The sequence below is a fragment of the Labrus mixtus genome, chromosome 2, assembly GCF_963584025.1.
Source record: "Labrus mixtus chromosome 2, fLabMix1.1, whole genome shotgun sequence".
Taxonomy (NCBI): Eukaryota; Metazoa; Chordata; class Actinopteri; order Labriformes; family Labridae; genus Labrus; species Labrus mixtus.
In genome coordinates, this window is record NC_083613.1 from 10,173,748 (window position 1) to 10,189,272 (window position 15,525).

The 15,525-nt window shown below is 39.0% G+C and overlaps 1 protein-coding gene across 1 annotated transcript in view; it reads right to left on the reverse strand.

Moving 5' to 3' along the window:
* The window catches only part of nt5c2b (5'-nucleotidase, cytosolic IIb), a 27,473-nt gene extending 14,648 nt beyond the window's left edge, over positions 1–12,825 (reverse strand). The window contains exons 1-3 of the mRNA XM_061051024.1: positions 12,618–12,825; positions 10,543–10,663; positions 3,528–3,601 (exon numbers count right to left, since the gene is read on the reverse strand). Coding sequence (XP_060907007.1) covers positions 3,528–3,601; positions 10,543–10,643 — 175 coding nt within the window. The 5' untranslated portion in view covers positions 10,644–10,663; positions 12,618–12,825. The remainder of the gene's footprint in view (positions 1–3,527; positions 3,602–10,542; positions 10,664–12,617) is intronic.
* Between the last annotated feature and the right edge of the window lie 2,700 nt (positions 12,826–15,525).

The window sequence follows — 15,525 nt, forward strand, 5'->3', positions numbered from 1 at the left end:
TATGCGTTATCATGTGTTCCCATGAGGAGCACAGAGAACAGATGAGGCAATGTTGCAGCACGTTATACTAGTTTAGTTTACAAAGTCTTACAGAATATTTCAAAACATGCCCGACCTGATTCTGAAGAAATGCTCACCGACACGAAAAAGTTGGCACACTGACTAAAATATAAATAAAACAGAAGGTGGAGATTGGCAAAACATTAAAACACTAAACTTAATTAAACATAGCGCAAAGACAACATGTCAAATGATTAAACTCAATATGAATTTGATGCTGACAAACTTATTCAAACAAGTTGGTACAGGAGCAACAAAAGGCTGTTTAAGTTGTGCAATGCTTAAAAAACATCTGATGAAACAGCACATACTGACTCATACATCTCTGAAGAAATGGGAAAGGGGTTCACCACTCTGATTGCCCTGCGCAACAACTCATGTAGAATCTGTGCATTTCATTACTTACACTACAAAATATCATAAAAACATTCAGAGAATCTGAAGAAATCTCTTTATGCTGGGGACAAGAACAATAACCAATATTGGGTGGCTGTGATCTTTGGACCCTCAGGCGACCCTGCATTAAAAATCACTTCATGGGCTCAGGAACACTTTCAACAACCATAGTCTGTGAACGCAGTTCATCACTGCATCAATGCTAACTCATACTCTACCATGTAAAGAGGAAATTAGAAACTAAATCCCAGAAGGCCCCGCCTCCTCTCTTAGTCTGTGTTTATTTAAAATGGACTGAGTCAAGTGGAAAACTGTCCTGTCCTTTAGTCTTTGTGCTAAAGAGGAGTGTGAGCATCGGGCTTGTTCATGATATGGCGGGTGCATTAGTGGCAGGGGTAGCATGAAAATTTGTGAAGGCTCCATTAATGCTATCAGTGTTTGGGGCGACATATTCTGCTCAATAGACAATTTCTACCCTGCTGCTGCTTATTTATTCATCAGTATATAAAAGTAAAATTAAAGAAAAAATAAAGTCTGAGTCAAAACTGCTGGTTATTTCTTATTTTGCTCATTTCAAGATGTCATTGACCTTCAGGAGGTGGTGTGTAGCCCCAAAGGTAGGAGTGCACAGGTTGAGGTGTGTGAACGGTGTGAACCCTGAAGGCACTCACAGACCTGTGTGACCCAGGAGCAGTTTGTGTCTGTGGGACTTAAATCAACCCAGTTGTATTACTGTCTCTGTCTCTCAGAAAGGCCATGGCAGTCGGGATGAAGCCAGGCTTCCACTGGACTAGCACACAATCAAGAAAATAACACTTTACTTTTCTGATTCTGTGTTATGTTCTCGCCAATGCCTCTCCTTCTATTCAAACACTTTCACTGTTGGTATTTCTCCCATTGGGTTAGCACGGGACAGAACAGGTTTGCGAGTATCAGGGCTGGGTATTGGATTATCCTGTGGATAATGGCCATGCTTTCACATTATTTTGATGCCGCCAGATGAGGCTTAAACACGTCATCAGCTTCCTTCGGATGAATTGGTGCCAACTCAGTGTGTTAAGCAAGAAGCAGATATACAAGGTAACTGTGAGTTAAAGCTAACATGAACTATTTAATTTCTGTTATTGATTTCACTTCATATTGTTATTGCAAATACTGATCAATGTTATCACACAACTCATATTCTTATCCTTATGCAGGCCTCATACTGTAAATACAAACTTCAACTGACAAATACTCATTCTGCCTTTCCCTTCTTTTGACCAATAGGATTTATTTTATTAGAACAGAGTAACTATGTGGGTTAGACCTTGCTAAATATCCTTAATCATAGTTTTGTCAAACCTAACATAATTCCTGAAACTCCTGAAAAGTACCTGAAACTCTTTGCACATATGAACTGGCTTTAACCCCATCCAAAAACAAACACTGCAGTGGGCCAGGGTGCTGCGGTTCACCAGCAGACTTTCTGTCACACCAACACCAGAGTTGATGAAGTCTGCCTGTGGTCAAAACCTGAACACCCTCCAAGAGATACTTGATAGGCATGCTTCTAGCAAACATTAGCTGTTGGTTATGAGCTCCCATAAAGAGAGTCATGTCAACAGCTGAGCGTCTGTAAAATCCCCTGCACTCAGAACAGGGATGGAGGTACAGAGCCAGACAGGGACTATGAGTGATCCCCATTCTTAAGGGAGCCATCACTGGTGAACTCAACAAACAAACCTGACCTGTTTTCAGAGTCAGGGAGGGTGTATTTATAGAGACGGGGAGACCAAAAACTGGAGCTGAGTCATAGAAAAAGTTGCATAAAAAAAACAAAAACAGGATATTTTTGGCCTAGTTACTGGTCAGTAGAACCTCCATACAGTCGGCTTTGTTGGGAGCTACACTTTATGTTGTGTGATCAGTGTGATCACCAAGTGTTTGGTGTGCTAAATATGTCACTGACTTTGACCTAAATAGTAGTTTGTGGACAACAAACTGCAGTTCGGGGGGAGGGGGAATGGTAAAGTAGCTAAATGTAGAGTTAAAAGTAGAGAGTTCTGCAGAAGTTGAAATCTACACAAAACACAGAATGATGAAAGAGATTCAACAACTAGGGATTCACTTAAGATTAAAAGGTGACAAATAATACGACCCAATGGCTCAGTGGTAGAGGAAGGCCGGGGGTTGGATCCCCAGCTAACAACTTGAGCAAGACACTCTCCAACTTGCTCCCGCGGCTTTGTCTGCGGCGGATGAATGTGTATGAATTAGATTAGTTAATACTAATGGACACTTTACATTTAGAGCAACCTCTGCCATCAGTGTGTGCATGGGTGTGAATGTGTAGGTGTGACCTGCGATGTAAAAGCAGGAAAAATACAGACATACTCCCTCAAACTCCAAATTTTTCCACACTATAGGTTAAAATGTTTTTGATGGAATTCAGAATAAAATTTGTTTTATAGGTGAAATATAAGTGTCATCCATCTAAACTTCTTTGGCCAATGATTTTTGAGCACCAGCAGTAGGTTTTAGGGCTGCTACTATACCTAAACTCCTCAAAAGAAAGTTTGGAAACATTCATGTGGTCAATTATTTCGCCCCTTTAATAATAATAATTGGTGGCGCAGTGGTTAGTGCGTCATTCCCCACTCTCTGTCTCCCTGATTTCCGACTCTATCCACTGTCCTATCTCTCCATTAATGGCACAAAAATCCCCAAAATAAATATTTTTAAAATAATAATAATAATTGGTTTTGTATTATATATCGTTGGAAAGCCTGATTAGTCACGTTTACAACGAGGTATCGTGCATTCGTGGAATGAGCAACACAGCTAAACGTGTGGGTAGCGCCCAAATTTATTTTGCCAAAGTCCCCTGCAATATTCTTCTGTTATACCTCGTTGTAATGGTGAGTAATCAGGCTTTCCAACGATATATAATGCAACACCAATTTATTTTTTTTTTTTTGGGGGGGGAGTTTACTTAAAGTTTTTATGAAATAAAAGATCAAATGAATGATAAAGCAACTGTTCAGCTGCAGCACAGGGGGGGTGATAAATCAAATGTGTGTTCAGCTTACCTGCTAGAGTGTAATCCATATCGAAGCCAAAGCACTTAATCTTCTCCATCGCCAAGCTTCTGTTGACAAACACTCTATAGAGGAAACAAGTAGAGGTACAGGTTTCAGTTTCTACGCAGTATTCAACAATAACATAAGCATGAGTTCATTCATTCAGGAATGACGTAGCTAATTCAGAAAAATAGCAGATTTTTCATTTTCATTAGTGAATCTTATACGGGAGCAATCACTACCGTAATTCTCTCTATAAGATAGATTTTTCTGTTACTGAACAGACCCATCTATAACCCATTTTAGGAGGCTGTAATAGGTCTATTCAGTATCCATAAAAAGTGGTTTCTGTAAAATTAGAATGACTGACAACTCAAGTCTGTTTTACCCACAATCAAATACTCAATGATCTTTAACGCATAGCATGTAAATTCATGCTGCGTCGCCAGGGGGCTCTCAATCAAAACAATAACAAAAGATGACTTCAAGGCTGACAGGGAATCATTAGAGTGATTTTATCTGCTAATATAAAATTAAGGATTACTTTGGCTTTGATAAGTGTTGGAAATATTTGAGCTAATGGAAGTACTCAACAGAAAAGTATTTATAACGTAGGTTTAGTATATTTTTAATTAATTTCGTTTTTAGTGTAAGAATTCTAAATATAACACCTTTAAGGGAAAGAAAGGGAGAAATAAAAACATGACATTTTGGCCTGCCTTGCTATTAGAGTAATGAGTTTCATTTGATTAAAGTGACTCAGAGAAACACCCTTTATCAAGAAAAATCAAACACAGACATGTGTTGTTAAAAACCTGTCTGCAGTTTGCTTTATGTTTCAAGACCATGAACTAAATTCAGATAACATAACCAGCCCGAGATTTGAAAAATTATAATTTACAAGTTTTAGTCTCTACTAAAGATCCTGCCATGATGATCCATTTCCTTCACATGTATTGGTGACTGAATGTCATTGAGTGCTTGTTTACCTTGAAGGTACAGTAGGAGTTTTTTTAAGACCATTTTATTTCTTGATTTCATTTTTCAGAGTTTGCTTAAAATCTGTGATAACTAATAATAATAAAAGTAATTATCTTTAACAGCACCTGTGTCCAAAGTGTCCAAAGTGAAATGTAAACATATTACAACTAAGATCATGATTATTGATATTATCTGAAAATACTGGAACACAAACACAGTAAAACGCTGAATATCACAAACAATAATGTTACTTTTTACATCAAAGTACAAAAGCAGTCACTTTCTAAAGAAAACGTTAAATTCTAATTAAACTGTCATGGTTACTTGGGGTGGGAATCACCAAAGGCCCCATGATACGATATTATCACGATATTTGAGTCTTTAGATTAAGATTAAACTAAATCAAGAACTTTTTATTCCAATAAGAAAACATTCTCAGTCTATTCATCTCACTTCAGTCTGTTTATTTCTACACCACGGGAGTCCAGCCCACAAGTCAAACCCTGTAAAATGCTGCATGCACCTCACAATCTGAACTGTGTGCAACCCCTCCAGCAATTAAAAACAGAAAAGCACATTTGCTATTAATTTAATAAAAAATATCAGCCATGAGACAATATAATAACGCCACACAAAATATCCCGATACTATGCTGTATCTATTTTCCCTGCCACCTCTAATAGTTACACAATAGTGCAACATTGGACTGGATGTATTCAACAGAAACGTATTCAGTTATTATGAAGTAAAACAACCAGATTAGCCTCATAGCTGGTGAGACTACAGGAAGTGAAACAAAACTCCAAAGCTGAGTGCAGTAAAACCCCTAGGACTAAGTTCTGGAGACAAATCTTCCAGGAAACAGATCAACTGTGCTGACTCATAAATCAGTCTGTAGTCAGGGGGTCCACGGTGCCCACAGTGATAGATAATGTTTACATAGCCTGGCTGACACAGCTTCCATAGAGCAGACACACACACACACACACTGCTAGCTTAACTGTGACTGCTGGCACAGACCTACTGAGCTAATCTCCAACATCAGAGACTCAACTCCATATGTAGCTGTGTTCGCGGACATTTACACACAAGTCAATATTCATCATGCTTGAAGTAAGATGTAAATAAACCAAAGTGAAATCAAAAACATGTCAGTGGAATAAAAACAACAGAACATCAGTCTATAATAGCAAAATAATGTGATACACAAACTCAGAAGTGACAGCTAATCTTGTCATTAATCTGTGACCTCGACATTCTCACTAATGTTTTAATCAGTTGGGAATTACCTGGCAGCAGATCCATAGTGAACAAGTTCCCATTTAGATCTTAGTCCAACGGACGACTGGCGATGCATTCTGTCCAAAATTAAATCTCACTTTGACTCTGATCAGCTCCGGCAGCACAGGGCAGCTGTGGCCCACAAACAATGCCCCCACCTCTCTCTCTCTTTGCTTTCTTGCCATTCAGACATTTTCTGACTTGTTGCAAAAATGATTGTGGCTATTCCGCGTCATTCTCTGTTGTTGTGCGCTGTCAGTCACGGTTGTTGTTGTGCAACATGATGTTTGCGGGCCCTCAAAGACATCCAGAACAATCACAAGTCAGGTAGAATCAAGCAAGCCCCGGCCCCCCCAGCGACAGCTGCTTACCATACTGAGATTTGTATCCATGTAAACACTTACAGGATGGGTTTATTGAGCAGATTTGACTCATTTAAGATAGCACATGGACAAATCTTATTGAAGCGTCAATGTTTTAATCTATCACTTGTAAATTGTTTTAATGGTATTCATTTTAGAAGAACCTTTACATTACCAGGGGAAGGTTTGGGGAACCTATTTAGATAAGGTCAAATGTTTGAGGGACATTGCTTGGATTGATTCAATTCATACAAAGGAAATCTCACAAGCAGATTGAAATAATTGGTGTTAAATATTCAGGCTAGCAAGAATCAGCAATCAATTAGGCACAGAAAAGAATCTAATTTTGTCAGTGAGTCATATGACCAAAGACAAACAAGTTCAGAAGTCGGACTTAAACCCAGAAACTTGGATTTTCTAAACTTTTTTTAAAAAGTACTTTAATTCTAAAGTTGGCCCAACACTACCATTATTTACCATGGTAATTACATTTAAATAAGTAGTGTTCAGTCATGGTTAAAGATATTGAGGGGGTTATAAAATCCAAATAATCATGACCTGATTCTGTTTCCATTCAGACTTGTCTAAAGCCATCACAACAAAGGTACTACTTCATTGTCAGTGAAGCAGGGTGAAGCTTAGCCTTTCCCAGCACAGGATTAGAATTTAAGTCTTTTGTGTGATTTGTTGTTGCTGTTTTCATTTCCCATGTGATTCATTATCCAACCCCTGTGGGTAAGGTGAAGTAAAAGTCACCCACTGATGCTTCTCCTAATCACCTGTATTGACAATGGGTGTGACTTGTTTACCCGCGTTCATGGAGTCAGCCTCAACTTTGGTCCTTCTGACAGCAACACTAACGCTTCAAATAGCTCACATAGGACGCACCACACCAAGAAGAGAATCCCAGCTGTGCGACAATCTGCCAGATTTGTTCCACTGCTCTCTAATCTCCTGAAGACAGTGATTCCACTCCCTGTGATACAAAGTTTATCTGTGCCGGCCAGAGTCCTCAGCCCTCTGCTATGTGATACACAGCTCACTATCAGGCTGCATTGCTCAAGCCTCCCTCTTACTTTGAAGGAAAGGGCTTTTGTCACAAAAGGTCACCTTCAATTGTGTCCTACATTTAAAAAAAAAAAAGCTGCAGCTGTGGTGAATTAAAAAAAAAAACTGCCACAAGTATCTTTGTGTTCTTTGCATAGATGCTTGATGGCGTGTATCTTTCTGGAGGGGGTGGGAGGTATAGGGAGTATAGGGGACTGGGTGACTTATGTCAGCACATTACACACAGCTAACAGATGAGAGACAGCTTCATAAACCCTGTGAGCATTGCACATTACATAAGGGTGTAAAAGAACAGCAGTACCCGGTGGAAACACATGTCCAAGGCTTAGTTAAACATTTAACAGCAATGCACTTTTATTGCTCAGACATGTAATTAGTCCCACCTAACATCAGCCTCTCAGTCAGGAAGCCTACAGGATGTTTCAAGAAACAAGGGTGGGTAACTTTTTGTAAGACCTGCCTTTTGTGTCCAAAACAGACTTTATCGATACAAAAAAAAGACATTTAGAGGACGTCGGTTTGGCTTCTAAGCTGATTACAATCTTTGGATTCAAGCATTCACTCCAAGGACCTCTTACAGCCTGGTGACATGTTGTAGTGAAGCAGAGAGGAATTTTTCATAACAGCCCTAAAACCCCACCCAAGACACAGACAAATAGATGTTAAATCTGTTTATAGACCAGGTTAAAGATCACCAACGTATGAGACATTGCCATGTAATTGGGCTGCGTCACCTCATGGGAGGAAGTTTGAGATGTGAGTAAATAAATAACAAATTCTATCATACAATAGGGTTTTCATAATAGCTGAATTTTGAACTTTGATGCAAAACTAGTAAAAATGTGAGACTATTAATACCTGTTTCATGAGACACCACTTCCAAGGCATCATAGGGCATCATTTTTTTTTTTCCAAAAGCTGAAAGAAAACTCCAGCACACTGTCTAAAATGAACAAATACGTTAGCAACGCTTTGGTACCAAAATTTTGCTGATGTATTCGAATTTTGTGCATTTTAGACAGGGTCTCTTCCTCTGTGGTCTGTTTGTAATCATGACTTGTGTGTCTTTAAGAAACACAAAAATAACTCGAGAAACAGCCACATTTTCCAACTTGTGATTTTGAATGGACCACCACTGCTCTCCCACTCACTTTGGAATATGATGGAAAATCTGTAGTTGTTTTTAAAAGCTCGAGTGCTTTCTGATATTATCGACCATCAAAAAATGGAGGTCACATCATTTTAAAACAGGTGGTATCAAAAAGTATCAAAGTATCAACAGTTTTGATGACCGTATTGTAGAAAACCTGAACTCTTAATGCTTATGAAGTGCCTCACTTACAAAGGGACTGTAATCACAGGTCACTAGTGTCCAAGTAAAGACCAGTAAATACAGAGACAGGTCAATACAACAGTCTATTTACACCTAATGGTCAAGTTCAGGGGCAGTGTATGGGAGAGAAAATATAGGGTGATTCTAAAGGACCATGACTGACAGGGGCTCTAAAAAATTATATTAGAACATAAATTAAACCTATTTTCATAGAATACCACAGTGTCCTCACAACAATTACAGTTTCATTGTGTTTACTTGTTTTTTGTGCAAAAAAGGAGCATACAGCCTCAGTATTGTTTATATGTATTTTGAAAACAGTTTTTAATGTCAGGTGAGAGACACTATCCAGTGTTAAAGAAGAAAGGTTAAGAGAAGAACTACTATATTCTTATTTTAGTCATGGTGGCTGAATCTCATTCAGATTATTTGGATGTTTATCATTAACAACAGTAGACTTTTTAATTCAAGTATCCAACCAATAAAATAACTTTTAGAAAGTTAAAGATGTCCTTTAGAAAATGAATTATAGCAAGTTTAAAAGTATAACAATGATGCTTAAAATGGATTAAATGTCTGAAAGGTGCATTCATTTATTGAGTTAAGTTTTTATTTCTAATTTGAACTGCAATAGAGTTCATATTTTGTTTCCAAGTTTTTAAAGACATTTTAAAAACTTTAAACTAAAAATCTAGCTTTAAAAACTTGCTACATGTAAAGAGTGACAAGAAAGTGTTCAGGTAATGACGTGTGTCAGGTGTGTCTGTAGAAATACTGAAACTAAGACTGCTGAATCAGATGCTGCTGAGGACACGTCACACTTTCTCTCGTGATTATCTCAAATTGTCAGGGTGTAACACTAAGTATTAAATGTTTATTGGCTCATTTGTTTAATGGAGGTGTGGTTATTATAGATATTCTGCAGGGGTTAGTTGGGGCCTGATGTTATATCTGATGGGGCCCGGAAGGATCCCGTGGTCAAGTTATATCCTTAAGACTGATTACTGTTTTAATGAACATAAAGAAGTGACACAGTGAAAAGAAAATCTAAAGTTTAGCTGAGAAGAATCTGCTCTAATGGTGCTTTAAATCTAAGCAATGAGTCTCATTATTGATTTGATGACTTGTGTCATCTGAGTGAAACTCAACAGTTCATGCCTCTGTTCCACAGTAAACAGCATGTCGGTGCAAAGGGCCTTATAAAGATAACTCATTCTTAGAAAGCAGCTGCAGCTCCACTTTAAATATCGTCACAGTGAATTAAACACACTGATGGAAAAATGATGTGACATATGTTTCATATTCACTACTGAGTTATACATTATATAGAAAAGTGAGCAGAGAATCCTCTTCCTCTTTCTGTAACTGCTCAGTGTTAGGTTGGATTAATGATTATCCACTGATCCATTAAAGGTAGTATAGACTCCACAGCCTTATGGTTACTTTGATCCTTCATTAAAATCAGTTGAGTGGAAGTTTAAGTAGATGGTGAACAGATCGAGCAGCATGAAAAATACTACTAGTCAAATTTCGTTCTTTCATCTGGAGCTTCGATAAAATCAAAATCTCTGAATCATGACTCCAGCATTATAAAGAATTAAGGCTTTTATTTAGGGGTTATTCACCTTAATGGCAGTTATATGTTAAACTCTTATTGTGTTCTTTGTCCCTACAATGGAAGAAAGTTTTGACTTCTAAAATCTATTTCTTCTAATGAAAAGGTTTTTACATGTGTGGCATTTGTTGTATTACAAAGATATTATTAAACTTTCTTGTTACAACCATTTTTGTGTCCAAAGCCTTTGTTGTTGTAAATTCAGAGTCTTGGTTACGATATCAGTAGTTACATTTCACAGAAATGTATGTTTAAGTTACGATAGAGGGGGGAATTATTTTGTCTGACTGCTCAGTTTACATCATAAAAGGCTCAAGGAGTTCCATCTGGAAGTAGTTTTACACAATCAGAAACGCACATAGTACCTCCACATGTCTCTCTTACCTGTGGTACGCCTCTCTTCTGTATTTCTTCATGGTCAGGCCGTCCATGTTGGCAGGCAAATCTGCATAGTTCTGCAGTCTGTCACTCCATGAAGTTGTCATGTTTAAAAGCTTTTTAAAATCTGAGGAGAATAAAAGAAATACATTATGATGGTGGGCGTGAGAACTTAATGCTCTCCTTAAAAAAACGTCTTAGTACTCAAATAGGTCTTGGTCTCAAGACCACTTTTTAAAGATCTTTGTCTCTCCTCGGAATTAAAAGTATTTTTACTTGGTCTTGTATGGGTCTCGGACTGGGCGGACTCTGGATTTGAAATCAGGACCGGTCAAGACCACCACTGAAAGGCTATTTTTCCATGTCATCATTACTGTGATTAGAAGGAAAATGCCCCTTTCTAAAACAACAAACAACTTCAATTCATTTGCAGTTTGATTTTTATGCCCTGCAGTGTCTGCAGTCTTCCCGGTGTTACGGTCTAAATGAGTGACACGCCTGCTGCACACAAGATTATGATTTTTCAGTGGTATTTATGGTCTTGGTCTCGGAGCACTGTGGTCTCGGGTTTGTCTTGGTCTTGACTACAACACTAGTGTGACGGGTAGATGTAATTGAGTTGATCCCAACAGAGACATTCCTACCAGCAGGATCAGTGTGTTTAAACTGTTTTTTTTTTTTAAATATGTTTATGCAGTGATACTAAGGAGCTATGAACGATTTAGTAACTACAGCTGAATCTTTATCGATGAGGGGCTTTCCTGTCGTGCTAACAAACAGAGGACTGATGGGTGAGCTTATGACAGGGCAGGAGACACATCAGGTCGGATCAGTGGGGTCACTGTGTTCAATTATGAGAATGAAAAATTGTTGAGAGGCCAACCTAGTTCGTCTAATGGAGCATGTTATGGTTTAACGGCTTAGCAAAAAGTCCTCCAGTCATCATGACAAAGTTGAAGTCGGACAACCAAGCCAAAAAATGCAAGACTGAATCTTCTTTACACGGGTTGTACTAGGAGGCTAAATGTGTTGGCAGTAGTTACATATCATTTTTGGTTAATAAAGGTTAACAAGCTAAGACAGAAGAAGAAAGTGCCTAATGAATCTCAGCCTTTAAGCCTAATCTTGCCCTTTTCTGGAATGGCCAGAGGTGTCTGGTTTTTTTTTTTTTTATTTCTCCTGTTGACACTGGAGAGGCTTGGACTGCAGGAAGGAAACACAGGGGGTCAGCTTTCTCCTTCTTCTTCTGCCAGCACAAAATGCAAAGGAGCCTCGAATAAGGGGGACGAGGTGAACTGTCATCAGGGCCACTAACACTGCAGCAGACCACCAAAACAACACAATCAATGTTGACTGAACAGCTTAACGGGAGATAATGACACAAAAGCTTCAACGTATTTGTTTTTCACATCCTCCAGTGTTTAATTAAAACGTGAACACCGCTTGTTTGTGGTAATTGGCACCGAATAAAACCTGTTTTCAGTTCTGATCTGGAGCATGTTTTTTTTTTTTTTTTTTAATCTTCAGCCTTTGTGACAACCATCATCCATAATGTGAGGGGTCCAGCGGGGTCTGAGGGGAGCTCTGGTTTGGGACGAAGCAGTAAGCAAACCTTCAAGACTGCCCTGCACCCAGCAAGAGAAACAAGACAACTTGTTACAGGCTTTGTTGCCTCAGGTTAAGAGAGAAGAAAGGCTCGACGTTCATTACAACAAAAGCTGCACGTAACGTTAGCTGTCGCCCCCTTTTTCGGAAGCCATTTGGTTTGTTGAATTACTTTACATATTACCGTGTTTTTCCCTCGAAACCACCGATGTAAACAGAGATGAGCTAATGTTGAAGTGTCTTTTACAAGCTAACGATGTTTTGCAAGGATTCAAATCGACGTCTTGGTATTTGCTAAACTATGTGAGCTAGCTCAACTCAAACAACCTCGGCCCTGCTCTTTTATTTCACACTGTAACAGGGAACATAAGAAGTGGTCGGGGCGAGGCTAAAACCTTAGCTGGCTTTGATTCAAAAAACAAAAGCCTCCGAAGTACGAAGGCAGATTTCTCTGTGACAGTCGTTCCTGTACTCACCTCTCAGTTCCTGAATCAAACTGCTGCACTGTCAGGTAGTCTGAGCATGCGCCGTGAGCCGTGTCAAAGTCGGAGGAGTCGCTCGTGTAATTTCCTACAGAAAGCAGCAGTGATGTCTACACTGTACACAGCCAAGCAGCAGATGAGTGTTCCTGCTCCGCTTGCTCTTTGCTATCTCTCCCTTTCTGCTGCCAGCTGTTGTTATGAGACGGCGGCGGGGGGGCGGGGCTTCATCCTGTCTATCAAGAGGGGGCGGGACTAACCGTCGTCGTGGCACAGAGTGACACGTGACGCCACAGCCCTGCATCTTCTAACAGCGAAACCCGAGATGATTTGCATCTAATTATCTTATAGCAAAGATTAATCTGCCCTTTGTGAATTTAAGTACTGACGAGACAGTCGCAGTGATCTACTCATGAAACCAATCCAAGAAACCTAAACTAACTAAAATGTACTAAATTAATCATTTGAAACAGGCCTGTAGTTAAAAAGAGGACAGGTATAAATAGGAAATGTGGAAAATGAAATGTTCCCAAACAATATAAAGATAAGCTGTCTAATGACTCAAATTTATTGGGGCCAAAACATTTCCTCTTGGTGATTTTCTTCAAATGTAAAGTGCTTATTTCCTCCATGGGCATCCTCTGCTCATTTTTCAAGTAGGCTAAAAGTAATCTAGTAGTTAAGTACTCATTCTCAAACTGTGTATCTGATGTATCCCTGACAGCAGGAGTACTGCTGTTCACTAGCTTCTACTGTAATATTCCACTTTTTTTCCCCATGGAAAACCAAGATAAATTCCTTGTATGTAAACAGACATGTCATTAGATTTGATTCTGATACTACCCCTGTGACTGAAACCAGAGGAACCCGTTTTATTCCAGTTTCTTTCAGCCCAGGGGTTTGGTTATATGTAGCTCTAGAGAAAGTTCAGACAGGAAGACTATATTTTGCACACTCATTTTATTGTTTATTCTTATACCATGTCAGATCACTCCTCCACGCATGCTCACTCATAACTTCTCGTAATCATCACCTGGTCACATCTATCCAATAGCACTGTTCCACTCCCTCATTGTTAGCCTATCACATTGCTGCTGTCTCTTTTAAAGGTCCCATATTATACTTTTTCTGGTTTTATATGCTCTTTAGTGTGTTTTCCAAGTGTCCTATGTGCAAAAATTCAAAGTCCACGGAAACGCAGCTTCTCCTACGTCCTCCTGTTAGCTGCAGCATTAGCCGTATGTAACGCTCGGTTCTAGCCCCCCTCGATAAAAATGTGTCAGTCCGACGTCATTGTCAGTGTGAGATCACTGATCTAAGCCCATTGGCTCGTTGTGGCAAGCCCTGCAGCTCATGTTGAAATTTCCGAGATGCGTGCTGAGCAACTGACCAATAACGACAGAGCGGATCGGCAGACCAATCAGAGCAGACTTGGCCCACGTGGGGTCTAACAGTGTGGGCTCAACAGAGCGTAGCTGACGGACTCAGAGCGTAGAGAGAGCAAGGAGGAGCAGTACATGAAAACAGACACTTTTTCGGACTTTAGCTATTGTGAACGTACAAAAGTAGGTACATAGATTAAATATACGAACCCCAAAAAGGGCATAATATGGGCTCTTTAAAAATGGCTTTCTTTTCCACTAGTTCATTCATGCCATCGTTACGAGCGACCCTCCACCTCCCCATCGCCACCAAGCCTTTGCAGTTTCATCACCTCCTTCATTCCATCAGCCTCAGATGACATCAACAGCCATCGTCCGGTCAACCCCAGCCTTCGCAGTTTGCCTCAGATGACATCATTAACCATCTCCTCATCAACTCTAGTTTTCACAGTTCAATCAACTTCTTCATCGCATCAACCCAGACGACATCATCCGCTAACACCTCCACCACCAGTGTCTGGACTCTAGGGGGGGATAGATCTTGTTGCCGCTCAGGGCAGACATCTTCAAACACCCTGTCTCCCTGAAGAGTTCAAGCGCCAAAGATTCTCTTACAATCATTCTATGTCACATGTGTAAAATGAACCTTTCATCTTTCAATCATTTACTTGTCTCTCCTGATTGAAATATCTTTAGATCAATGACTCATTGCTGGTGACAAGGTCAAAGATACCATCTCTAAAGTGGTTAAGCTGCAAGCCTTTGTTTTTATGAAACAGAAACCATATTATCTGCAAATAATAGATGATTCAAGGTTTTGTAGACTCAAAGGAAAGTAGCATAAACCTGAAAGACATCAAAGTGGATCTGAACTTTCTAAAAAAAAACTTAAAGTACTTAGAAATTGAAAAATGTTCCTACTTTCCACACCTGTAAAGTCATGTTAAACAGAAAATAACATGAGTAAAAGTCAACACAGGAACAAGTGTTGTGTTCAATAACAACTTTACATTCAGTACAAAGTGCTTTTTCATTTTCTTTCACATTGTTCCAAAATTAAGAGGATTATAAGAAAGTTGAAAAGATCAAAATTGTAGTAAATGTATCCTTTCTTATACAACGGGGGACGAAAAGACTTGCACTGGAGTTATTTTTTTCTAACTTCTGAGAATTTTGACTTTAAATTCAATCCTGAAATAAAATGAGATAATCCTTTTTTGATCCCGAAGGCCGAACTCAAAGGAAACTCTCTAGCAGGAAGTATAGAAAATGAAATGTTCAAATTGAAATCATGGTTTGATGAAAACCTGTTATCCTTAAATTTGAATCAAATTATGTTTATTGCTAATCAAAAAAAGGATGAAAACATTTTTGCTGGCTATAGATGGAGCTCATATTGAAGAAATGTCTGAATTTTGTTTTCTAGGTGTGATCATGGATGATAAATAAACTTGGAAAGCTCATCTAGCTCATGTTAAAACAAATGTGTCTAAGATATCTTTCTAAATAGAATTACAACACTT